Source organism: Coregonus lavaretus, assembly GCF_964263955.1.
Source record: "Coregonus lavaretus genome assembly, chromosome: 2".
In the NCBI taxonomy this organism is placed as follows: domain Eukaryota; kingdom Metazoa; phylum Chordata; class Actinopteri; order Salmoniformes; family Salmonidae; genus Coregonus; species Coregonus lavaretus.
This window is the reverse complement of record NC_139989.1, coordinates 45521185-45548786: the sequence shown is the minus strand read 5'-3', so window position 1 is coordinate 45548786 and position 27602 is coordinate 45521185. Positions and strand designations below refer to the sequence as shown.

The following is a 27602-nucleotide window of genomic DNA, read 5'->3' as shown; positions in this document are numbered from 1 at the left end:
GATCTCAAGGCAGCTGGGACCATAGTCACCAAGAAAACAATTGGTAACACACTACGCCGTGAAGGACTGAAATCCTGCAGCGCCCGCAAGGTCCCCCTGCTCAAGAAAGCACATATACAGGCCCGTCTGAAGTTTGCCAATGAACATCTGAATGATTCAGAGGAGAACTGGGTGAAAGTGTTGTGGTCAGATTACACCAAAATCGAGCTCTTTGGCATCAACTCAACTCGCCGTGTTTGGAGGAGGAGGAATGCTGCCTATGACCCCAAGAACACCATCCCCACCGTCAAACATGGAGGTGGAAACATTATGCTTTGGGGGTGTTTTTCTGCTAAGGGGACAGGACAACTTCACTGCATCAAAGGGACGATGGACGGGGCCATGTACCGTCAAATCTTGGGTGAGAACCTCCTTCCCTCAGCCAGGGCATTAAAAATGGGTTGTGGATGGGTATTCCAGCATGACAATGACCCAAAACACACGGCCAAGGCAACAAAGGAGTGGCTCAAGAAGAAGCACATTAAGGTCCTGGAGTGGCCTAGCCAGTCTCCCGACCTTAATCCCATAGAAAATCTGTGGAGGGAGCTGAAGGTTCGAGTTGCCAAACATCAGCCTCGAAACCTTAATGACTTGGAGAATATCTGCAAAGAGGAGTGGGACAAAATCCCTCCTGAGATGTGTGCAAACCTGGTGGCCAACTACAAGAAACGTCTGACCTCTGTGATTGCCAACAAGGGTTTTGCCACCAAGTACTAAGTCAAATACTTATTTCCCTCATTAAAAGGCAAATCAATTTATAACATTTGTTTTTCTGGATTTTTTTGTTGTTATTCTGTCTCTCACTGTTCAAATAAACCTACCATTAAAATTATAGACTGATCATGTCTTTGTCAGTGGGCAAACATACAAAATCAGCAGGGGATTAAATTATTTTTCCCCCCTCACTGTACACACCCACATACATACATACATACATACATACAGTGGGGAAAAAAAGTATTTAGTCAGCCAACAATTGTGCAAGTTCTCCCACTTAAAAAGATGAGAGAGGCCTGTCATTTTCATCATAGGTACACGTCAACTATGACAGACAAATTGAGGAAAAAAAATCCTGAAAATCACATTGTAGGATTTTTAATGAATTTATTTGCAAATTATGGTTGAAAATAAGTATTTGGTCAATAACAAAAGTTTCTCAATACTTTGTTATATACCCTTTGTTGGCAATGACACAGGTCAAACGTTTTCTGTAAGTCTTCACAAGGTTTTCACACACTGTTGCTGGTATTTTGGCCCATTCCTCCATGCAGATCTCCTCTAGAGCAGTGATGTTTTGGGGCTGTCGCTGGGCAACATGGACTTTCAACTCCCTCCAAAGATTGTCTATGGGGTTGAGATCTGGAGACTGGCTAGGCCACTCCAGGACCTTGAAATGCTTCTTATGAAGCCACTCCTTCGTTGCCCGGGCGGTGTGTTTGGGATCATTGTCATGCTGAAAGACCCAGCCACGTTTCATCTTCAATGCCCTTGCTGATGGAAGGAGGTTTTCACTCAAAATCTCACGATACATGGCCCCATTCATTCTTTCCTTTACACGGATCAGTCGTCCTGGTCCCTTTGCAGAAAAACAGCCCCAAAGCATGATGTTTCCACCCCCATGCTTCACACTAGGTATGATGTTCTTTGGATGCAACTCAGCATTCTTTGTCCTCCAAACACGACGAGTTGAGTTTTTACCAAAAAGTTATATTTTGGTTTCATCTGACCATATGACATTCTCCCAATCCTCTTCTGGATCATCCAAATGCACTCTAGCAAACTTCAGACGGGCCTGGACATGTACTGGCTTAAGCAGGGGGACACGTCTGGCACTGCAGGATTTGAGTCCCTGGTGGCATAGTGTGTTACTGATGGTAGGCTTTGTTACTTTGGTCCCAGCTCTCTGCAGGTCATTCACTAGGTCCCCCCGTGTGGTTCTGGGATTTTTGCTCACCGTTCTTGTGATCATTTTGACCCCACGGGGTGAGATCTTGCGTGGAGCCCCAGATCGAGGGAGATTATCAGTGGTCTTGTATGTCTTCCATTTCCTAATAATTGCTCCCACAGTTGATTTCTTCAAACCAAGCTGCTTACCTATTGCAGATTCAGTCTTCCCAGCCTGGTGCAGGTCTACAATTTTGTTTCTGGTGTCCTTTGACAGCTCTTTGGTCTTGGCCATAGTGGAGTTTGGAGTGTGACTGTTTGAGGTTGTGGACAGGTGTCTTTTATACTGATAACAAGTTCAAACAGGTGCCATTAATACAGGTAACGAGTGGAGGACAGAGGAGCCTCTTAAATAAGAAGTTACAGGTCTGTGAGAGCCAGAAATCTTGCTTGTTTGTAGGTGACCAAATACTTATTTTCCACCATAATTTGCAAATAAATTCATTAAAAATCCTACAATGTGATTTTCTGGAGAAAAAAATTCTCAATTTGTCTGTCATAGTTGACGTGTACCTATGATGAAAATTACAGGCCTCTCTCATCTTTTTAAGTGGGAGAACTTGCACTATTGGTGGCTGACTAAATACTTTTATTCCCCACTGTACATACATATCCTTTAAAAATATATATATATTCCCCTTTATTACTTTCCAACCCCGCCACCCTTTCCCCACTTGGAGTAAACTAGTGAACAACAATGCCTAGGCCTCTACTTCCAGCCCATTCCCACTATCTACATTTTATGGACACAGTCAATTTTACAATAATTACATTTTGTTTGTTCTTTCTCCTGAACTTCTTCTACTCTCAACCTCTCCGATCATTTTCATGATGTCCATCCGGTTTGCTTCTATATGCCATATCTTTCTAACTGTGCTCCTTCACAAAAGCTCCCAACCTACAACCCATACACTTATTATGGACACAGCGTGCCTACATTATTAGTTATCTTGTTATTGTTTGTTGTTAGTTGTTATTAGTCCCATCCTTCAATTCCATTCAACACCTCCCATCTATCTTTTAACACCATCCATATAGGATTTCTATTTGCCATATATATTTCAACTGTACTGTGATGTCTTACAAAAGTTCTGAACCTTTCTATTCTCATTGTTTCTACAGATTGTGAATTGAAAATAAACATTTTTGCTAATAGTATTATTATGTTATTGATCGATTGACTATAACTTTTCAGATCACCCAGTAGTGCTATCTGCAGGGTTAGCTCCAGGTAAATATTGCAATCCTTTAGCCATTCCTGGACCTGTGTCCAAAAACAAGCTACAAATGGACAGTACCAAAACAAAAGATCTAATGATTCTGTCTCTTCGCAGCAAAATCTGCAGAGCTGGGAAGATTGTATCCCCCATATAAATAACATTATATTGGTAGCAAAGAATTGTATATAATAATTTAAATTGAAAGATTCTAAGTTTTGAATCCGGTGTCGTTTTGCGTATCAGTTCATAAACACTATGCCATGGGATCGGTATGTCAAAAATCTCTTCCCAACTATTTTGCAATCTATATGGGACGGCTGTCAATCCTTTGGTCCTTAAATGAAACTGATATAATTTTTTATTTATCACAGTTTTCCTTAACCAATTATGTTCTTTAATGCAAGGCCGACAGACAAGTTCCTTACTTTCTCCTCCTTCCACTTTCCTCTTCCATTTTTGCAGTACGGCTGCAATTATTTGGTTGTAATTTTGGGTAGAGCATACATTTCCATATGTTTTTGTTAGCTGCATGTGTGACATAACTCCACCAGTCCTAAAGATGATATCATTTACAAAGATTATACCTATTTTAAACATTTTGTCAAAAAAAAAAGGTTTTTTGTCAATTAGTATATTTGAGTTTAACCACAATATTTGTTGCATTATTTGTTCTGTCGTTTCTGGAGGATTAAATTAAAATTGCAACCAACTTTCTATGGCTTGTTTTAGAAATAGTGATAACTGGGAGATGATTTCCTTTTAAAATAACTGAAAGTGAGTGGTTGTAATCTGAATAAAGGGAAAAAGGCCATTCTTGAACATTGGGTGAGACAATCTTACTAATTTGCTAGAGAACCAGTTCGGATTTAAGTATAACTTTTGTATGACTGAAGCTTTTAGTGATAGGTCTAATGCTTTAATATTTAATAATTTCTGTCCTCCAAATTCATATTCATTATATAAATAGGCCCGTTTAATTTTGTCTGGCTTGCCGTTCCAAATAAAATGGAATATTTTTTCTCATATAATTTTAAAAACTGTTCGCTAGGCGAAGGCAAGACCATAAGCAAATAGGTAAACTGGGATAATACTAAAGAGTTAATCAGGGTGATTTTTCCACAAATTGACAGGCACCCACCTTTCCATGGTAGCAAGATCTTTTCTATTTTTGCTAACTTTCTATTATAATTTATTGAAGTGAGATCATTTATTTCCTTTGGGATATGTATTCCGAGTATATCCACATCACCATCAGACCATTTTATTGGTAAACTACATGACAATGTAAAAATTGTATGTTTTATTGATCCAATACGTAATATAGTACATTTGTCATAATTTGGTTGTAATCCAGAGAGGTTAGAAAATGTATCTAGATCCTCTATGAGGCTGTGGAGTGATTCTAGTTGTGGATTTAAAAGAAAACATGAATCATCAGCGTACAATGACACCTTTGTTTTTAAGCCCTGGATTTCTAATCCCCTGATATTATTGTTGGATCTGATTTTAATAGTTAACATCTTGATGGCCACAATAAATAGATATGCCGATGGTGGACAACCTTGTTTCACTCCTCTTAACAGTTTAAAACTTTCTGAGAAATAGCCATTATTTACTATTTTACACCTAGGGTTACTATACATGATTTTGACCCATTTTATAAGAGATTCACCAAAATTGAAATGCTCCAGGCATTTATATATAAACCCCAGTCGTACTTTATCAAATGCCTTTTCGAAGTCTGCTATGAATAGCAGGCCTGGTTTCTCCGATTTTCCATAATGTTGTATTGTTTCCAATACTTGCCTTATATTATCTCCAATGTATCTTCCATGTAAAAAACCTGTCTGATTAGAATGAATAATATCCGACAATACCTTTTTAATTCTATGCGCTATACATTTTGCTAGAATTTTTGCATCACAACACTGATGTGTAAGGGGCCTCCAATTTTTTAAATGGACTGGATCTTTATATTTTCCACTTGTATCCTGTTTCAGTAATAATGAGATCAGACCTTCTTTTTGAGTGTCAGATAATCTACCATTTACATAGGAGTGGTTAAAACATACTAATAATGGTCCTCTAAGTATATCAAAAAAGGTTTGGTATACTTCGACTGGTATGCCATCCAACCCTGGAGTTTTCCCGGACTTAAAGTCTTTAATTGCATCCAGAAGTTCTTCCTCTGTAATTTCACCTTCACATGAGTCTTTCTGTTTGGCTGTTAATTTTACATTATCAATAGAAAAAACATCTCTACAATTAGCTTCAGTTAGAGGAGATGGAGGCGACTGAAATGAAAACATATGCTTAAAGTACCTTGTTTCCTCCTTCAAAATATAATCTGGTGAATCATGGGTTACTCCGTCAATTGTAACCAGTTTTATTAAATTATTTTTGGTAGCATTTCTATGTTGAAGATTTAAAAATAATTTGGTGCATTTTTCCTCGTATTCCATCCAGTTTGCTTTATTTTAATAATATATTACACTTGATCTTTCTTGAATAAGTTTCTCCATTTCTTTTTGTTTTTCCTCTAATTTATTCTGAGCCTCTATGTTACAATTTTTATTGCCATCTATCTGTTCTGTTAGACTTTCTATTTCCTTTTGACCTAAATTGCTTTTGTTTTCGAGATGAGTACTGAATTGCATGGCCTCTAAAGGCACATTTAAAGGTGTCCCATACAATAAGGGGATTTGCTGTACCTATGTTATGTCGGAAAAAGTCAGTTATAAATTCCTTTGTCCTAGTTAAAAATAAATTATCATCCAATAGGCTTTGATTAAATTTCCAATATCCTCGCCCACGTGGAAATTCAGTAAGAGTAATGTATATGCCAACTATATGGCATATATAATGGTCCGACCGCATTCTGTCCCCTATCAATACTTTTTTAATTTTTGGTGCCAACGAGAATGAGATAAGAAAGAAGTCAAGACGACAAGCTTGATTGAGTCTCCGCCATGTATACTGTATGTCACTAGATCAGGATATTTAAGCCTCCATATATCTACTAGTTCTAATGTATCCATGACATTCACAATTTCCTTAAGAGCATGTGGGTGATTGTTTGTGGTGTGATTTCCTTTACGGTCCATTGAGCTATTTAAAACAGTATTATAATCCCCCACCATAATAATATTGTCTTGAATTGCTTGCAGGGTTGATAATTTATTATATATATTGTCAAAGAAGTGTGGATCATCATTATTTGGTCCGTAAAAGTTAATGAGCCATATCTGTTTATTGTCCAATAACATATTAAAAATAATCCATCTACCTTGCGTATCTATTTGGACAATTTGCACATTCGGATCGAAATTACTATTAATTAATATCATCACCCCTTTTGAATTTCTTTGCCCATGGGAGAAGTATATTTCGCCCCCCCATTCCTTTTACCATGCAACTTCATCTAGAATTGTTGAATGAGTTTCCTGTAAACAATAGATATTATATTCCTTCTCTTTGAGCCATGTAAATATTGTTCTTCTTTTGTTATTATCAGCTAAGCCATTACAATTATAACTGGCTATACTTATTTCACCATACACCATAATGAGATACAAGTTTCAAGTCTATTTATCATTATATATGTTTGTAAATTTACCAATAAAAAATACTGTAATGACTGAGTGTCCATATACAGTGGGGAAAAAAAGTATTTAGTCAACCACCAATTGTGCAAGTTCTCCCACTTAAAAAGATGAGAGAGGCCTGTAATTTTCATCATAGGTACACGTCAACTATGACAGACAAAATGAGAAAAAGAAATCCAGAAAATCACATTGTAGGATTTTTTATGAATTTATTTGCAAATTATGGTGGAAAATAAGTATTTGGTCAATAACAAAAGTTTCTCAATACTTTGTTATATACCCTTTGTTGGCAATGACACGTTTTCTGTAAGTCTTCACAAGGTTTTCACACACTGTTGCTGGTATTTTGGCCCATTCCTCCATGCAGATCTCCTCTAGAGCAGTGATGTTTTGGGGCTGTCGCTGGGCAACACGGACTTTCAACTCCCTCCAAAGATTTTCTATGGGGTTGAGATCTGGAGACTGGCTAGGCCCCTCCAGGACCTTGAAATGCTTCTTACGAAGCCACTCCTTCGTTGCCCGGGCGGTGTGTTTGGGATCATTGTCATGCTGAAAGACCCAGCCACGTTTCATCTTCAATGCCCTTGCTGATGGAAGGAGGTTTTCACTCAAAATCTCACGATACATGGCCCCATTAATTATTTCCTTTACACGGATCAGTCGTCCTGGTCCCTTTGCAGAAAAACAGCCCCAAAGCATGATGTTTCCACCCCCATGCTTCACAGTAGGTATGGTGTTCTTTGGATGCAACTCAGCATTCTTTGTCCTCCAAACACGACGAGTTGAGTTTTTACCAAAAAGTTATATTTTGGTTTCATCTGACCATATGACATTCTCCCAATCCTCTTCTGGATCATCCAAATGCACTCTAGCAAACTTCAGACGGGCCTGGACATGTACTGGCTTAAGCAGGGGGACACGTCTTGCACTGCAGGATTTGAGTCCCTGGCGGCGTAGTGTGTTACTGATGGTAGGCTTTGTTACTTTGGTCCCAGCTCTCTGCAGGTCATTCACTAGGTCCCCCCGTGTGGTTCTGGGATTTTTGCTCACCGTTCTTGTGATCATTTTGACCCCACGGGGTGAGATCTTGCGTGGAGCCCCAGATCGAGGGAGATTATCAGTGGTCTTGTATGTCTTCCATTTCCTAATAATTGCTCCCACAGTTGATTTCTTCAAACCAAGCTGCATACCTATTGCAGATTCAGTCTTCCCAGCCTGGTGCAGGTCTACAATTTTGTTTCTGGTGTCCTTTGACAGCTCTTTGGTCTTGGCCATAGTGGAGTTTGGAGTGTGACTGTTTGAGGTTGTGGACAGGTGTCTTTTATACTGATAACAAGTTCAAACAGGTGCCATTAATACAGGTAACGAGTGGAGGACAGAGGAGCCTCTTAAAGAAGAAGTTACAGGTCAGTGAGAGCCAGAAATCTTGCTTGTTTGTAGGTGACCAAATACTTATTTTCCACCATAATTTGCAAATAAATTCATAAAAAATCCTACAATGTGATTTTCTGGATTTTTTTTCCTCAATTTGTCTGTCATAGTTGACGTTTACCTATGATGAAAATTACAGGCCTCTCTCATCTATTTAAGTGGGAGAACTTGCACAATTGGTGGCTGACTAAATACTTTTTTTCCCCACTGTAGCTGTACTATGATATTTGCATTGCTACTAAGTATCCCTTCAATTGTTCTCCACCAATTCCCCCGCTAAAGCCCCTTCCCATCCCAAGTTGAGCCGTCATCCCAGTGATCGGCATCCCACCCACATCCCTCCGGATCCCTAGGGCCCCGAGAGGCCAGGACCCATCCATCGAAAACAGCACACAGTGCCACGCACAAAACAGAAGCAGATTAACCGCCAAAAGCATTTCCAATGCTGTCACCTCTATATATAACTATTTAAATATACAGTGGGGAAAAAAGTATTTAGTCAGCCACCAATTGTGCAAGTTCTCCCACTTAAAAAGATGAGAGAGGCCTGTAATTTTCATCATAGGTACACGTCAACTATGACAGACAAATTGAGAGAAAAAATCCAGAAAATCACATTGTTGGATTTTTAATGAATTTATTTGCAAATTATGGTGGAAAATAAGTATTTGGTCACCTACAAACAAGCAAGATTTCTGGCTCTCACAGACCTGTAACTTCTTCTTTAAGAGGCTCTTCTGACCTCCACTCGTTACCTGTATTAATGGCACCTGTTTGAACTTGTTATCAGTATAAAAGACACCTGTCCACAACCTCAAACAGTCACACACCAAACTCCACTATGGCCAAGACCAAAGAGCTGTCAAAGGACACCAGAAACAAAATTGTAGACCTGCACCAGGCTGGGAAGACTGAATCTGCAATAGGTAAGCAGCTTGGTTTGAAGAAATCAACTGTGGGAGCAATTATTAGGAAATGGAAGACATACAAGACCACTGATAATCTCCCTCGATCTGGGGCTCCACGCAAGATCTCACCCCGTGGGGTCAAAATGATCACAAGAACGGTGAGCAAAAATCCCAGAACCACACGGGGGGACCTAGTGAATGACCTGCAGAGAGCTGGGACCAAAGTAACAAAGCCTACCATCAGTAACACACTACGCCGCCAGGGACTCAAATCCTGCAGTGCCAGACGTGTCCCCCTGCTTAAGCCAGTACATGTCCAGGCCCGTCTGAAGTTTGCTAGAGTGCATTTGGATGATCCAGAAGAGGATTGGGAGAATGTCATATGGTCAGATGAAACCAAAATATAACTTTTTGGTAAAAACTCAACTCGTCGTGTTTGGAGGACAAAGAATGCTGAGTTGCATCCAAAGAACACCATACCTACTGTGAAGCATGGGGGTGGAAACATCATGCTTTGGGGCTGTTTTTCTGCAAAGGGACCAGGACGACTGATCCGTGTAAAGGAAAGAATGAATGGGGCCATGTATCGTGAGATTTTGAATGAAAACCTCCTTCCATCAGCAAGGGCATTGAAGATGAAACGTGGCTGGGTCTTTCAGCATGACAATGATCCCAAACACACCGCCCGGGCAACGAAGGAGTGGCTTCGTAAGAAGCATTTCAAGGTCCTGGAGTGGCCTAGCCAGTCTCCAGATCTCAACCCCATAGAAAATCTTTGGAGGGAGTTGAAAGTCCGTGTTGCCCAGCGACAGCCCCAAAACATCATTGCTCTAGAGGAGATCTGCATGGAGGAATGGGCCAAAATACCAGCAACAGTGTGTGAAAACCTTGTGAAGACTTACAGAAAACGTTTCACCTGTGTCATTGCCAACAAAGGGTATATAACAAAGTATTGAGAAACTTTTGTTATTGACCAAATACTTATTTTCCACCATAATTTGCAAATAAATTCATTAAAAATCCTACAATGTGATTTTCTGGATTTTTTTTCCTCAATTTGTCTGTCATAGTTGACGTGTACCTATGATGAAAATTACAGGCCTCTCTCATCTTTTTAAGTGGGAGAACTTGCACAATTGGTGGCTGACTAAATACTTTTTTCCCCCACTGTATATCAATTCAAATATCTTGCATATCTTATTTTCCATCATTATCAATTAATATGCATAATAATGTTGGCAGTTCATACGTAGGATTTTAACATATAACCCGGATTGCCATTGTATTACATTTAATTTATTGACAAGCAATTATTATCCTAGCAAATAATTACTGTGGTCCATCCCATACCCCCCACAACAGATGCCGGACAAACACACACGCACATACTCACATACTCCAACACACTCAACCCCCCTCCTCCACAATCCACCATAAAATCAGATACTCAACGGTTGTTATATCACAGAGCCCAACTCAAGAAAGGACCTGATTTACGAGTGCACATACAGTTACAGCTGATTGAGAAAGCATGCAAGATTGAGTAGAAATTGACAACAATGTCAGATTTGATTAATCTAGTTAATCTATGTCAAGGTGATGGAGATCAGATCCACCCTTTTCACCTGAGACACAAACACTCTGGTCCCCCGTTGTAACCATTTTTTCCCAAGCATCTCCGTGCAGTCAGACCTTTGATTATTTTGTGCCACCTGGGCCACAATGATAAACCCCATCTCTGATTGTCCGAGTGTGACCCCCTCCCCATGGGTTACTGCAGCCAGTGTTGCCAGCACTGCCACTACCTGGGTGGGGGTACCCCACCGGAATCCCCACCGGCTAGGTAAAAGGTCGTCAAGGTTCTCATTAGCAGCTTTGAGAATTTCCTTGTATATAATGCTCTCCCATCAGGGGGCTCTGGCTTTGTAGGACCAACCCTGCTAGGCAGGCTCAGAATCTTGAGGGGGCGGTGCTGCTCAAGTAGGTCTCTGACCGCATTTATTTCTCTGTTTAGGCTGCATACTCACAGCAGGTCCATAAAAGAGATGGGAACTTCTCTTTGGTGTATGGGTCACTCAGGTGGGTGTCCAGGATATAGGGTTGGGGATCTTTCCATCATGATAGGACAATAAAAAATTAGATTAGATGTATACTATATTTAAAAATGTATATCCCTCATCTGCACAAAATTGAAAGCTCTCTCTCACTACCCCTGCTCATAGACACCTGTCGGCTCTAGGATATGCAACCATTTCCCCTCTCACTCAAAAATGCACACCACATGGTTGACTGCAGAGGATATGGGCCGAGCGTGCAAACGCACCCACATCCCACACCTGCCACAAGGGGGAAAGGACGCCAGGGAGAACACAGGACCAACCCCAACAACCGTCCGCCAAAACAACAATTGCCTGCCAAAAAAGCCATGTTCTAATTAGTTGTATTTGAAGATGTATTATCCTGCTTGTTATCTTTTCTTGTTATATCATTGTATCCTTTTTTAAATACTATACTTACTATAAATGTTATTTAATATTCCAATCCCCATCATTGCTAGTATTGGGTGTTCCATTATTCAACTCCTCTATTACAACTTTTAGAATAGTCATGGAGTAGTCTTTGTGTCTCTGAACATTTGGTTGTCAATATATAGTTTATCGACCACAAGTGCCACACATTTCCCTTTTAATCTATTTTCCTTGAAGATTGGATACAGAACTTTGCGCCTTTCTGCAATCTCCCTCGGGAACTGATCATTCATGCCTATTTTCGTGCCAGCAAGTCTTTTTCCTAGGCTTTTAACCATAGCTTTATCCTTAAAAAATGCAAATTTGGCAACGATTGGGCGATCATATTTCTGTCCTCTTTGTCCGAAACGGTGTACACGTTCGAGTTGGATTTTATCGACAGCCTCGAGTGGGATTTGAAGCGCTGTATGCAGGAAATCCTTCATAATATTCTCGGTTATTTCTCCCTCCTTTTCCTGAATACCCGTAAGTGCTAGATTTTCTCTCATCGATCTAGTTTGGATGTTTAGTAAGGCTTCTCTCAGAAGGTTGTTCTCCTTTTTAAGTTCCCTAACGTCCGTTTCCATCTTAGTTACTGTCACTTTTAATTTTTTGGTTTCTGTTTCCATTATCGCTGCTTTTTCGTCACTCATTTCAAGACTCGCTTTAAACTCTTTTACGTCCTTACTGACCAATTCTAGTATGCCCAATTTGTCATTTATCGACTTCAACAGGTCGCTTTCCACACTTACCAGACCCAGTGGTGAAAAGCATATATCATCTGTATCAGTCGACGAGTCGCGTTTTCTCTTGGGGATTGGTTCTCCTCGTTTATCTTCCGCCATGTTTGGGTGTTGCGTGTTGTTGTAATATTTGTCGATATATTTCTCTAGCCTTATGATTTGTTTTGTGTTATTATCCAGATTGAATTTTATTTACTGCGAATATATGAAATGCTAATATTTAGTCTAACTTACTGATTTGTAATATTATGTTTTTATCTTGAGGTGGTTTGTACCACTTTTTATTCAATACGCCATCTTGTCTACGTGAACATGTTTCCACATGTGAAATCATGTGTTTTTTCTGTAAGGGTACTTATAACAGCCCGATAACCTCTAACATTTACAGTAATAAAGCACCTATGCTAATAATGTATTTCATAACAGGACTGTCATTCACAGCCATGCATGCATGTTGAGCAAACTCCCCACATCTTCAAGGGCTTTCATGGGGTCTCCATTCAACCCCTGTCTGTAACCCCAGACTCTGCTCCCTCCCACCAGTGAAACCTTCAAAAACCAGTAAACTGAGGACAACATGTTCATGGCTCTAGTTTATTAAGGATGCATTCTTTCCCCCTATTGGAGAGATTCTCACCAGTGCATGGCTGTCTGAGATCATAGATCTATGACAAGAGCCCGCCAACAGAAATACAATTTTATACTGCATGAACCCCACAGCTGTCTGCCATTAGGGGAGCATCTGCCAACATGTGTCTATCTGAGTGTGTGTACACTGACATTTGTCTGAAACTCTATTACATCCACCGAGGAGCACAGAGAGTTCTTTTCACTACAGAGAGAGGGTTCCTAACAGACACACCCCTATCTCCCCTGGGGTGCCCCCTTCCTCCATACCCCCATCCCGCCTGGCTCTGACCCTTCACACCTGTCCTGTCACTCAGACCTGGCCTCTTCCCTGCAGTCGCCCCTCTTTGCCCCAACACAAGACCCCCTTTTCCCAGGGAAGAGCCCCGTTGTTCCAGGCCTCCCCATACTGCACCCTGGCACCCTCTCAAGGCAAAACAAAGCCCCCATTGTGAGGCACAATACAGGCCGCCCCATTTCTCTCCCTCTCCCCTATGCTCTGGAGTGCAGGAGCACGTCCAGACCTACACGTCAGCAGCATGGCATGCCTCGCCTCGGGAGCTGGAGGAGGGGGTCAAAGCAGAGAGCGGAAGCCTCGTCTGTAGCCGTTCCTGAGACTCAAACATGTGTCGGAGGGAGGGAGTGTCAAACGCAAACAAACGACCTGAGGAAATGGCTACAGCCCATAATAAGCAACTAGAACCATTCAAGCTCTGCTCCTGCTGACAGCTTAGGTGCAGTGAGGCCTCGGTACGGTTCGGTTGACTATCCCCCTGACTGAAGCCAGAGGGCCAGAGACAGAGACGAGAATGGGATTGGAGAGAGAGAGGGTGATTGGTTGAGGCAGGAGAGAGACTGTAGAATGGGCTGTGAACCTGCCATGGTAATGCTAGAGACATATTCTGGGCTGAAGTCAGAACACGGACATTCCACACACTTGTCCTCCTGTGTTCTCCTCACAACGGGGGAAAAGGAAGGAACCACGTTGGGGGAAAGAGACCGCACAAAGCCGCCCGGTCGTATTTTTCAGTTAACAGTGCCGTAAGTGAAAGGGTCCCAGAAAAGCCCTGGCGGGATGAAGGGAATTTTTCCTTCAACGTCCTCCAAGCCAGAACGTTTTGGTGAGAGGGGAAAAAAGACCGGACAAATCAGGAATGAAAGAAAAGAGGAGTGGAAATGAGATAGGTAGGTTGGTCCAGTTCCTGAGAGGAGAAGAAAGAGAGCAATTCCAGAACAGTGGGGATCCCTAACAGCCTGGCATGACTTCTGAAACATCAATAGAGGCAGTCTTTCCACTCCCAAAGGAACGAATCTGTATAACACACTGTAAGCACTAAGCAGATCAATAGTTATTAAACTGTGCAAGATACCAGTGCTGCCAATATAAGGTCAGCTACTCAGAAAGTGAGCTGACACATTGTAACTCCTCTGTGTGAGGTGCCAGTGCCAGTGTGGGAATGTTATTTTGGTCACACTCATATCCATAGTGACGCATCCCTCTTCAGGCAACCGGACAGTCTGCACTCTGCAGTGATCTGGCGGCCATGACACTACCACGATGACTCAGGACTTAGCATGCTGCGGATCGCTAAAACAAGGGATGACCTAATTCCACAGTAGACCCCCTGGAGAGTGCATAGAATGACCACATATGGCAGGACTGTGGGCAGTGGGGATATCAGGGGGGTAGATTTCACATGGGGCCCCAACTCAAACACCCCTCATGTTGAAACTGAAAGGCAGGAAGCCCACAATGGGTGAGTGCTCTGTGCAGGGACTCAGCCTATATTTAGTTCATGGAAAATATGATGAGGGAGGGGGTGATTGGTTACAAGGGTCTCATGGCTATCACTGGTTAAGATACCACAATGTATGTGTGGATGAGAGTGGTGGTGGGACTCACAAAAGGAAGTGAGTGATGAGACGTTGGGTGAGGTGGGGGAAGAGAGGTGTTGGAGTTGGACCAACCAGTAAAGCACTTGACCTACTGTATACGTGTGGCCACTGGCCAATATCACTACTCAAATGCTCACTAGAACTAAGAAGCAGGAAGGATTACCGCTCATCGCTTCTAGCTCCGGCTAAAACAACTACAGACACATATGTGCAGAGTCATGTCTAGATTCTAACACAGGGACGTGGCTGCAAGGGGGGCCTGTGTCCAGCACACTTCCTGGTACAAAGAGAATAGCGTAGCTTCTTCCTGAAGATGAAAATACCTGAGATTTTCTCTTCCTGTGAGCACATCTGGCTCTGACCTGCAGCAGCAGCAGCAGTGATAGTGACAGCAGTACTGTAGGGTGGAGGACTAACAGCCAGAACGGCCAGAGCAGCAAGCCACAGTTCTGGATAGATCCAGTTTAAGGCCAGCCTGAGGAGCTGTAATGACAGAGAGGCTCCAGGCTCCATCAAATCTAACTTAGCTGAGGAGGCAAAATCAGACCCACTGAAAGGCTGTACTGTTCAGAAGGCTGATGTTACTCTGAACTCATTGAAACTGAACACACACTATCTATTGAAAAGTGTCCCTTTCCAAGGAGCCAGAGATGGATAGAGGTTTCTTACTGTAGGAAGAAGATTAACAGTGACTCGTGCATTTCCCTAGGATCACAGGTTGAGTTAATAGCATCCTAAGTCTTGATCCTGGGTGTTTTTTGGCTTAACGCAAACAAATACATGCATTGCTCTGAAATTGAGGCATTCATGCTTTGCAGCCAATGTACAGCACTTACAGATAATAGACAGTACTCTTGGTGGTTTGTGAAATTACAAGCCGCCTATTGTTGAGCTTTCACCATTATGTAGCCTATTAGTGGTACAGTATGGTCTGTCTATCTGTCTGTCTGTCTTAGTAGATCCACATCAATAAGTAGTATGTTGGACCCCTATGGCTAGCAGAGGCAGATCAACCATGACTAATGATGTCAATGCCTCCCTGACCCCGGAACCTTTCACACACTTCACACACTAATCTCCTGGACTATGCAGCAAAACCCACGCAATCCACAACTCAGCAGGATACATGCCAGGCAGAGACCAAAACACATCAAAACCTATCAAAACTATTTGTCTAAGACTACATTAAACAAAACAAACCTACATGAAAACCCCTCAAAAACCTGGGGCCAGTCACACTTTATGCATGTTGCGTCACAGCAAAAGAGAGAGACGGAAAGAGACCACTGAGGAAGGAGCTATACCTCCCAATCACTGCCTAAAACCGAGTGAGAGAGGAGGCTTACCTTGTAGCATGCAGCGGTATGCTGACTCTGAGATGGCGTAGATGTGTGGTGGCATCTCGTGTCTCTTCTTCCCCCTGTACATCTCTATGATATTCTCGGAGTAGATGGGCAGGTTTTTGTAGGGGTTTATCACCACACAGAACAACCCAGAGTAAGTCTATGGGGGAGAGAGAAACAACACACAAATACAGTAAATCAACAAGATAAGAGTAAGTTCTGAATGCAGATTTGATCATAGAGAGTGAATATGGGACCGAAGGCTGTTCAAGATGAGTTTCCATTGTACTGTGATCTAGGGGGATAAACACTTGTTAGTCTGAGAAGTGATCAACTCTCTCCATGTGGTTTAACTCAATCATTCATAATTCAAAAGAAAACCCTTTATCATTTTCTAACTCTAGAGCGGCTCTGAAGTGGTCTGCAAAATGTCAGTGCAATTGAGCTGTCATCATTCTGCTACAGTTTGGTCCCTTCCGTCACCATAGTGGGCAGACTGAGCATGCAGTTGTATAAAGGCAACAGGAGAAAATGTATAAAGTGAGAGACATAGCTGTGGGAATGGCACACATGGTAGACTAGCTTATCATTAACTCTCCAGTTGACTAAGATCTGACGGCTCCTTACATCGACGTCTTCCCATTAAGCAATCTGAACTGCACGGCCATAGTGAGTGCCTTCTTATCAAGCCCTGTGGCTAATGTTCTGAGAAATGACAGAGGCCTTGGTGGGACATTAGCTAATTCTCATGCGACTGGGGCTTGACATTCCCACTAAAGAGTGGAATGATCCCTCCCTCCCCTCACACACACAGTCACCACTGCCGTGCTAGAATAACACAAGGCCGTTTCCATGGAAAAGGACACATGAGCACCAACATACTAAGTTCATAGGAGAACATCAAATTGGGTGTCAAATGAAAGCTAAAAGAGTCTAACCACAGTTGGGTTCACCAGTTTGGACAGCACAGTACAGCACAGTAGAGTTGAGTACACTATAATGTACTGTACTCTACTGTACTATACTGCACTGAACTCTACTGTACTGAACTCTACTGTACTATACTGCACTGAACTCTACTGTACTATACTGCACTGAACTCTACTGTACTGAACTCTACTGTACTATACTGCACTGAACTCTACTGTACTATACTGCACTGAACTCTACTGTACTGAACTCTACTGTACTGTTCTGTACTGAACTCTACTGTACTGTGCTGTGCTGTACTGTGCTCTACTGTGCTGTATTTTAATGGCCAAACTTGGGAAACATAGATGTCTATGATTGGTTCAGATTTGGTCTGGTCTGGACCAAGCAAATTTGGTCTTGTTTGGGGGCGGGGCTCATTAAAATAAATGGCCAGTGTTTAGAATAATTGTGTACCTATTTAGGATACATCATCATGAAGAGAATGGCATTCATGTCCATATTTATGCATTTCTGTATAGTACATACTGTATCAGGGACCCATGATGAAACTCCGTTCCAGGGTGTAAATTCACTTCACTTACCAAAATAGATTTTTTCAAACTCAAGGTGTCATGTCCTAGCTGACACCCCATTCTTTCGGCATTCATTGTTGAATCTTAATTTAGAGCAGAGATATAACAGAGTTTTTGAAAACGTGGACACAAGAAACGATGAGAGAGCCTACAGGGAGGAGGTCAGAGACCTGGCAGTGTGGTGCCAGGACAACAACCTCTTCCTCAACTTGATCAAGACAAAGGAGATGATCGTGGACTATAGGAAAAGTAGGGCCGAGCACGCCCCCATTCACATCGACGGGGCTGTAGTGGAGCAGCTTCAAGTTCCTTGGTGTCCACATCACCAACAAACTATCATGGTCCAAACACACCAAGACAGTCATGAAGAGGGCACGACAATGCCTATTGTACACGAGGCTGAAAAGATTTGGCATGGGTCCTCAGATCTACAGCTACACCATCAAGAGCATCCTGACTGGTTGCATCACCGCCTGGTATGGCAACTGCTCGGCATCCGACCGCAATTCTCTACAGAGTGTAGTGCGTACGGCCCAGTACATCACTGGGGCCAAGCTTCCTGCTATACCAGGCAGAGTCAGAGGAAAGCCCTAAAAATGGTCAAAGACTCCAGACACCCTAGTCATAGACTGTTCTCTCTGCTACCACACGGCAAGCGGTACCGGAGAGCCAAGTCTAGATCCAAAAGGCTCCTTAACAGCTTCTACCCCTAAGCCATAAGACTGCTGAACAGTTAATAAAATGGCTACCCGGACTATTTGCATTGACCCCTCATTTTTTTTGTCACTTTACCCCTACCTAGATGTACATATTACCTCAATTACCTCGACTAACCTGTACCCACGCACATTGACTCGGTACCGGTACCCCCTGTATATAGCCTCATTATTGTTATTTTATTGTGTTACTTTCTTTTTACTTTAGTTTATTTAGTAAATATTTTCTTAACTCTTATATTTCTTAGCTTGTAAGTTAGCATTTCACTGTAAGGTCTACACCTGTTGTATTTGGCACATGTGACAAATACAATTTGATTTGATTTGAGGTGGAAGCTGAGCTGCCAAATGTATGACCATATTAGAGAAACATATTTCCCTCAGATTACACAGACCCACAAAGAATTTGAAAACAAATCCAATTTTGATAAACTCCCATAACTATTAAGTGAAATACCACAGTGTGCCACCACAGCAGCAAGATTTGTGACCTGTTGCCACAAGAAAAGTGCAACCAGTGAAGAACAAACACCATTGTAAATACAACCAACATTTATGTTTATTTATTTTCCCTTTTGTACTTTAACTATTTGCACATTGTTACAACACTGTACATAGCTATACTATTTTTACTGATAATTTCTGATTGTTTATTATCTATTTCACTTGCTTTGGCAATGTAAACATATGTTTCCCATGCCAATTAAGCCCTTTGAATTGCAAGAGAGTGAGTTCATACAGAACACAGCAGTCTGTATTACACATCCAACATGACAGACAGAGCCTCTGTTTAAAAGGCTTTTAATTGTTTCAAGAACTCTAATTTCATGCCTGAGGCCCAGTGGCTCCATTCACCCCTTCCAAGGGGTCTGGATAAGGCAATGGGCAGAGGTGACCACAATAGAAATATAATGAATTATAATAATAAGTCATTCTATTTTTATGAGACCACCACCAACATATATGGCATACTAGACCTTATTCTAAACCTTGGGGGTAAAGCCCATGGGTTGTCTATTTGTGAGCCATAAGATGCAACCCTGTCTAACAATCAGGAGTCAGCCAAGCAATTAAGGCAGAAGGATAATGACTCAGCAGCCCAGCCAACGACAAGCGGCCCTGGAGAGCATGCTCATGATGTAAGAGGAGCCCAGTCAGCCCTTTAGGGGAATGCCTTGCCAAACACTGACAATGACATAGGGAGAGGAAGAGAGAGAAACAGAGAGAGTGAGTAGGCTGTAAGAAGACAGAGATAGGGGAAAGGAAGGAGAGAGAGGTGGTCTCAGTTAATCAGAGCTGGTCTGTGAGGCAGCTGAGCTGACAGGGATCCCTGTTGGTAGAGAGGCAGGGCATAATGATTCTATCAACCTCCTCTCACGCCTTCTAAATCTTAGGGGAGGTGAAAAGGAAAAGCCAGCCCTCTGTAACTCTAACTTGAAGCTCCATTTTGTAGCTAATTAAAAATGAATTCCCTTGATCTGAAGGCAGGAGCTATTAATAGTGTGGCGGTGCCTCTGTGACGTGCAGTACCCAGGCAGCTGGCTAGGCAGAGCTACCTGGCTGCAACCACAACAATAGTCTCAGGGCCTAGTGTAGCATCCCACCAGACTGCAGCAGGGCCAGACAGATGGTCAGACAACAGATCAGGATGAAACAACAATGTTTATCTTGTTTTTCCTGATAATAACAGTATAATAACATAATCAACAGTATTGAGTTAGAAGAACACTTTCCTATCATATTGAATATGCTTACGTTCAGGTTAAATGTGAGTGTGTGTTAATCGTGAGTTAACACTGTCAACATTGCAGGAGAGTTTACGCTTTCAGTTTTTGCCACTACTCTGGGTAGACCTACAATACCTTACGGATGTATAATTTGTCGGCAGTCACAAATTCAGCTACAATGGTCATTGTGCAGTCCAGTCTACTCAGGAGGCCTCTCTTTCTCCCTCTCACCAACATCTGAATCACTCTCCCCTTCCCTCCCAGGGTGGTTGGAGGCTGCAGCCTCTTCAGCTGTGGACAGAGTGGTAGGCCAGGCCTGCTGCTGGAGGGAGTGGGTCAGGTTAGCCTGCTCTCCATGCACCAGGGAAGGGGATATTTCCACTGTGAAATCGGATCCGGGGAGGGATGCAGTGGCTTAGTAACAGCTGAGAAACACACAGGCAACAGCAGACATAACAGTCGCCTGCATCTGCCATTTGGAATCTATAGCACCCCTACTGTAGCAAGGTGAGGACGGCCTAGTCCATTGATCTGTGGAGAAAGACCGTGACAGTGCATATTCATAACAAAGCTAATAACTCTTCAAAGTATGCTTTGAAATATGATCAATACTCCTTGCGCAGAGCTAATGAATCTAAAAGAGTGTCAAGTCAATAGCAGGGTGTTCAACTATCTTGATTTTATAATGCAATGGGCTTTTAGCATTATCATGTGAATAATACCTGGTGAACTTGAGAGAAAGATAGCTATGCCTTAAGTGGAATTTTGGCATATACTGTAAATGCAAGGCACTAACGTTACATAGCTTTAAATCCATGACCTTAACCACCAGCTTAAACACAAAGCTGCAAACTCAGACCTTTTTATCAAATAAAGAAACTGTTGTTCACTCTCTCTGGATAATTTAATTCAAAAACAATCACTGATAACTGCATGATGATCAATGAAAAGCCTGGCGCTGGTTTGTTATCCATGGTGTGTGTGTGTGTGTGCGTGTGTGTGTGTGTGTGAGAGTGTGTGTGTGTGTGTGTGTGTGTGTGTGTGTGTGTGTGTGTGTGTGTGTGTGTGTGTGTGTGTGTGTGTGTGTGTGTGTGTGTGTGTGTGTGTGTGTGTGTGTGTGTGTGTGTGTGTGTGTGTGTGCGCGTGTGTGTGTGCGTGTGTGCACCAAGTTTACGGTAACACCTGAGTTGTTTGCATGCAAAAGAGAAAAGAGTTCTCCATGGAGCAATGGCAATGCCATGACAACAACAAAGCACTCAAGATATGAGTATGTGGGAGGCCTGAACACAATGCCACTCTTGAGAGAGAGCGAGGTAATGTACCTTTTATGCATGCACATAGCGAGTGAAAGCTTGTTCTCTAACCTCAATAAAGAAACATATCTGCCAAACAAGAATGACAAGAGAGCTAATTAGTGGGGGGTTTCCATTAGTGATACCACCTACATCCTGTCAACCAAGAGGCAGCTGACCTCCACAAGTACAGAAGCACAGCCAGGACTGCATTACATTTATAAAATGTTTGAATACTCAAACATTTGAAACACCTAAAGAAGGGCAGGAACAAGGCTGTGGGCATTGGGCAGAGCATTAGGACAGAGAAAATAGAGAAATCGTAAGTTAGAGAGTGAGTGTGGGAAAGGAGACAGGACAGTCTGACACATGGCAATGAAGTGGGCAGGAGACAGACGGACGCTTTTTTACATGAAAGAATGCTGAGGCTTTCTGACAGCTGGGGCTTATATGCTGACACAAAGGCCTGGTTGTAGCGTCGCTAGCTAGCGTTCCGGTTAGCCTGTTACTCACTGGGCGGGCGCAGGGCTGGCTCAACTCACTGACTTCACATGTATCCGTCAGATGGGCAGGGAGCCACAGGCTACGCCACCGTGCTGTACTGGGGCCTCACTGAGGGACTGACCACACTGCACAGAGCCACATTACCCAGGGGGCTCCCTCTGCACACCAACCCCAGCTCAGACACACAAAGCCTGGGGCAGCAGCATACAGCTCAGCTAGGGATGGGTTAGGCCCCACTGTGGGGGGAGGTCACCTCCTTGGGCTGGGGCACTCTCCCACTGACAAAAACATGTTCTTCATTTATTACAAGAGGGAAAATTAAAACATGATATAAAAAACTTTTGAACGATGAAAATACCAATCACCAAACTAGTCAAATTAAACAGCAGAATCACAAAACCAAAGGAACCATTTAGCAACTCCTGGGGGGAATGTTTTCTAAACATGATGGTCGGTTATCTGTCTGGAAATATCAGATCAGACACTTCCTTACCATTTCAGTTTGAAAACCTTTGCTCGTGTTCTGAGATAACAAACGTGACCTTGACCACGCACTCACAACCTAACTCTTCCTTCCATCTACTGTATGTCCACAGAACAAAAATATAAATGCAACATGTACAGTGTTGGTTTCAAATTCTATGAGCTGACATAAAAAGATCCCAGAAATGTTCCATACGCACAAAAACCTTGTTCCTCTCAAATTCTGTGCACACATTTGTTTACATCCCTGTTAGTGAGCATTTCTCATTTGTCAAGATAATCCATCCACCTGACAGGTGTGGCATATCAAGAAGCTGATTAAACAGCATGATCATTACACAGGTGCACATTGTGATGGGAACAATAAAAGGTCACTCTAAAATGTGCAGTTTTGTCACACAACACAATGCCACAGATGTCTCAAGTTTTGAGGGAGCATGCAATTGGCACGCTAACTGCAGGAATGTCCACCAGAGCTGTTGCCAGATAATTTTATTTTAATTCCTCTACCATAAGCCGCCTCCAACGTCATTTTAGAGAATTTGGCAGTACGTCCAAATGGCCTCACAACCGGAGACCACGTGTAACCACACCAGCCCAGGACCTCCACATCTGACTTCTTCACCTGCGGGATCAGCTGAGACCAGCCACCCAGACAGCTGATGAAACTGTGGGTTTGCACAACCGAAGAATTTCTGCACAAACCGGTTTCAACTGTACCGGGCATATGGCGAGCGGTTTGCTGATGTCAACGTTGTGAACAGAGTGCCCCATGGTGGTGGTGGGGTTATGGTATGGGCAGGCATAAGCTACAGACAACGAACACAATGAATTTTATTGATGGCAATTTGAATGCACAGAGATACCGTGACAAGATCCTGAGGCCAATTATCGTGCCATTCATCTGCCGCCATCACCTCATGTTTCAGCATGATAATGCACGGCCCCATGTCATAAGGATCTGTACACAATTCCTGGAAGCTGAAAATGTCCCAGTTCTTCCATGGCCTGCATACTCACCAGACAGGTCACCCATTGGGCATGTTTGAGATGCTCTGAATCGACGTGTACGACAGCGTGTTCTAGTTCCCGCCAATATCCAGCAACTTTGCACAGCCATTGAAGAGGAGTTGGACAACATTCCACAGGCCACAATCAACAGCCTAATCAAATCTATGCGAAGGAGATGTGTCGCGCTGCATGAGGCAAATGGTGGTCACATCCGATACTGACTGGTTTTCTGATCCACGCTCCTACCTTTTTTTAAAGGTATCTGTGACCAACAGATGCATATCTGTATTCCCAGTCATGTGAAATCCATAGATTAGGGCCTAATTTATTTATTTCAATTGACGGATTTCCTTATATGAACTTTAACTCAGTAAAATCTTTGAAATTGTTGCATTTATATTCTTGTTCAGTATAGTTTCATTTTCACTACGGCCATTATTCAGCAACACACAGATAAAGAGAGCCTTCAAGAAACATGGAGAAACATCAAGCTACTATTTAGTGGAATTTGTCATCAAGCCTGGTAAAGAAGATAAATCAAAAAGACGGCAGTTCCTCCAGAATCCCCATCACCGTGTTTCAGGTGATAACCAATCCACATTCTATTCCTGGAATGCATGTCACTAAATGGGTCAAGATCATGACGATACACTGTATATAGGACATCATTAACCAGACCCATCTGCACTGAAACATAGCTGCAGATAACACAACACACAGTGAAAGAACCCAATTTAAACCAATGCAAACTCGGATGTGTGCTTAGATAAGAAAAGTTGAAGGACAACATAATGGAAAACATTGATGGGTTACCAACAGCAAGGGGTAGCTTTAAAAACTCCCTAAAAGCGTGGACATCATATACATCACTGACACTGACTATCATCTAATGGAATTCTGGGATTGTAGGAACTCTTTTCTCCAGACAGCTCATGTGTGAGAGGACAAAGGCTCACGACCATAAAGATGAACCAGACCTAATGCAGCCAGTCTGGGCCATAGAGCACAGCAGCAGCAGTGAGGGGTCTCTCAGTCTGCCACCCTGCCCTGGGACTCCACAGTCCACACACAGGGCCAAATGTGTTTGCTTTAACACCCAGGGACCCCCATTGAGATGAGAGAACCCCACAGACAGCTCAAAGATCAAACAGGGCAACCACGAGGAATGGGGTCGTACAAACAAACTGACCCGCCAGTTTGTATGGAAGAAATGTCACTTATAAAGGTGAAAGTAAAGAAGATGGCAGGTGATCTAGACACAGAGAGAGAACTTGCCGTCGGTCTGAACAGTCTGGAAATGGTTACAGAGTATGATCAGTCTTTGTGTGTTTTCTAACTTCAATCAAGTCACAAGACAGTGTTCGTATCCGAACACCCATACTAGCGTAGTAAATAGCATGTGAAAAAAGAAAGTGTTATAGTATGTAACATTTCAAAAATAGTACTCTAAATGAGTCATCTAATGTGTGATTGAGTTGACTCCCGCCATTCGTTCATTATGGTACAGCGAGTAAATGTATCTGATTATCAGCTGTTGTCAGACACATGAGTCGGAAAAGACAAGTGAATTCTACTAGATCAAACATCAAAATTAGTTTGCAGTTTAAGTATGTAGTACGCTAGTATGGGTATTCGGACACGGACCCAGTTTCCTCAGAGTTCCCCAGAGGTTAGGTTCTGTAGGTGAGCCAGGTCAGGGGATATTTTATATCCGCTGCCTTTATGATTTGATGTGTGCAGAGCAGACAGACACAGGGAGTTTGAAGGAGTAATGTATAAAACATATTTGCTTTTCCGCTCCATCAGTGCCTGTGTCAGTGTGTGTGGGGTAGGTGAGGTGTTTGGCAAGGAGTGGGTTAGGGACACAGAATGAAAAATCTCAAACAACCGTGTCTCAACATTCTCAAGAGACCAATACATGGGATTCAGTGGTCTGGGTCTCATTCAAAGTATGCATCACCAGTGTTGCTGAAAAACAGCAAAAAATTGAAATATTGAGCGATGTCTGTTGTGTCCACTATGTGTGCGTATGGTTAAATCTGCTTTCTAGGTGAATAGATGTATAATAACGATACACGATACAAAAAAGGTTCTATCTAGAACCTAAAAGGGTTCTTCGGCTGGCCCCATAGAATAACCCTTTGTAGAACCCTTTTTGGTTCCAGGTAGAACCCCTTTTGGTTCCAGGTAGAACACTTTTGGGTTCCAGGTAGGGTTCTACCTGGAACCAAAAAGGGTTATCCTATCGGGACAGCTGAAGAACCCTTTTGCAACCCTTTTTTCTAACAGTGTACAACAACACAACCACTCACGTAGATGAGGCCAGAGTAGTAGCGGTCCTTGAGGTTGTGCAGCACTGAGGCCTCGTTCAGGCAGGTGAGCTCGGCCATGTCTTCCACCTTACTGAACTTGGGCGGGTTCATCTTCTGAATGTCGTCCTTATTGACCATGGCCTTCTTGCCGTTCTCTGACAGTTCCACCACCACCTCCTCTCCCCGCTCCTCCTTGATGCTGGCCGCCTCAAAGCCATGGCGCTCTGAAGGGATCCACACCACCTTCTTGGCTGTCCAGTCGGCCTGCGTGGCCGGGTTGTAGACCACAGCGCGGTCCACAAACAGGTACCGCTCCGGGTCCTCCTGCCCACTTCGATGAGCCATTTTGGGGGTACCAGAGCAAGAGTGCCACCTGGAAGAGGCAGAGACAGGCAGAGACTCAGTATAGCAACATGTTTGTCATTAAATGTTAAGCACTCTCAGGCATGGCACTTATCAAGGTGGCATTCCTTTGTGACAATAAAGCTACCCCCTTTTCAAGCCTAGGTGTAGCCAGCAGATCTGACTCGATTGCTTACAGCTGCACTGGAGTCGGAGAGCATTCATGTGTAGATTAAGACACCGTGGAGCCGGCACGAATATGGCTCAGAAAACATACCTCAATCCAGGGATGAGAAATGCGTTGTACTCCGAGAATTGTCCCATTATCCCAACTGTTACAACGAGAAAATTGAACTACTGCTAGTTTTTACAGAAAACTGTCCTTTTCGTCCTCATGCTAGGTAGAAGAACCACAGCAGCCATTTTGGAAGGTGTATTTCCTGAGACGTATCTCGCACTGGCTCCGCAGAGTCTTAATCCAGGGTTTCCCAAACTTGGTCCTGGGCCACCCCCGTGTGCACGTTTAGTTTTTTTGCCATAGCACTACACAGTTGATTCAAATAATCAAAGCTTGATGATGAGTTGGATATTTGAATCAGCTGTGTAGTGCTAAAGCAAAACGGAGGTCCCAGAACCGAGTTTGGGAAACCCTGTCTTAATCTATATAGGAATGCTGTCTGACCCTAGTGCAGCTGTAAGCAAGCTGGTCAAATTTGCTGGCTAACCTAGGTGGGGCAATTTTTACTCACCTGTATCCTATTTTCGGGAAGGAAAACAGAGAGGTTTTACTATAGGCTTGAAGGGAGGCAGAGTTACATAATATGACAGGCTTACAAAAATGGATGAGATGAGTCTACTCTGCTGCACTGCACTAGCAATGGATAACGAATTGTAGCTTGGAAGCCTACGTGCTTTCCAGAGCAGCCCAGAATTCTCGCAGGTTCCCCACTCTCTGCGGGCTTGCCAGAAAGCTGATGTTTCCGGTTTTCAGGGATACAGTATTTTCAACCTAAATGCAGGGACTCTTTTTTACGCCTGCTACGTTAGAGTACAGGTTACCCAACATCCTCATTATTTCTTTATTTCTCAGAGGTTATACTTTAACCGTTTTGAAAGCTAACAGTATGACAAAAGTGTGTTTCTTATGTATCCGTCAATTATATTGTTTCATGCCACATTGTATCAGTTATTGGACAGAGGACACAGATGTTTGTTACATTGTTTCTGTACACGCCAAAATAGGCCTACACCATCATTGCTTTTTACAGCAGAACAAGTTCCTCATCCAAGTAGACGTTTGCAGCCAAACATGGAAAGCAATTCCTCACCTTCAGGTAGAGTATTCAACGTGTCGAACAAGTTTAGTCAAAATAAAATAAGTGCCAAACAGAACCAATTGTTTGTTTTGTTTATTTGCCTGACAGGCTGGCTACATTGTTGACTCGTT

The 27602-nt window shown here is 42.8% G+C and overlaps 1 protein-coding gene across 6 annotated transcripts in view; it reads right to left on the bottom strand.

The window, feature by feature from the left end:
- LOC311101419 (myosin-10-like) overlaps window positions 1-26158 on the bottom strand; it is a gene marked incomplete at its 5' end in the record, with an annotated part of 84553 nt that extends 58395 nt beyond the window's left edge. For all 6 annotated transcript variants that reach the window (XM_084142556.1, XM_084142560.1, XM_084142559.1 and 3 more), the window contains 2 exons: window positions 16267-16423; window positions 25814-26158. In XM_084142556.1, the coding sequence (XP_083998682.1) occupies window positions 16267-16423; window positions 25814-26158 (502 nt within the window). The remainder of the gene's footprint in view (window positions 1-16266; window positions 16424-25813) is intronic.
- Window positions 26159-27602: the final 1444 nt, after the last annotated feature.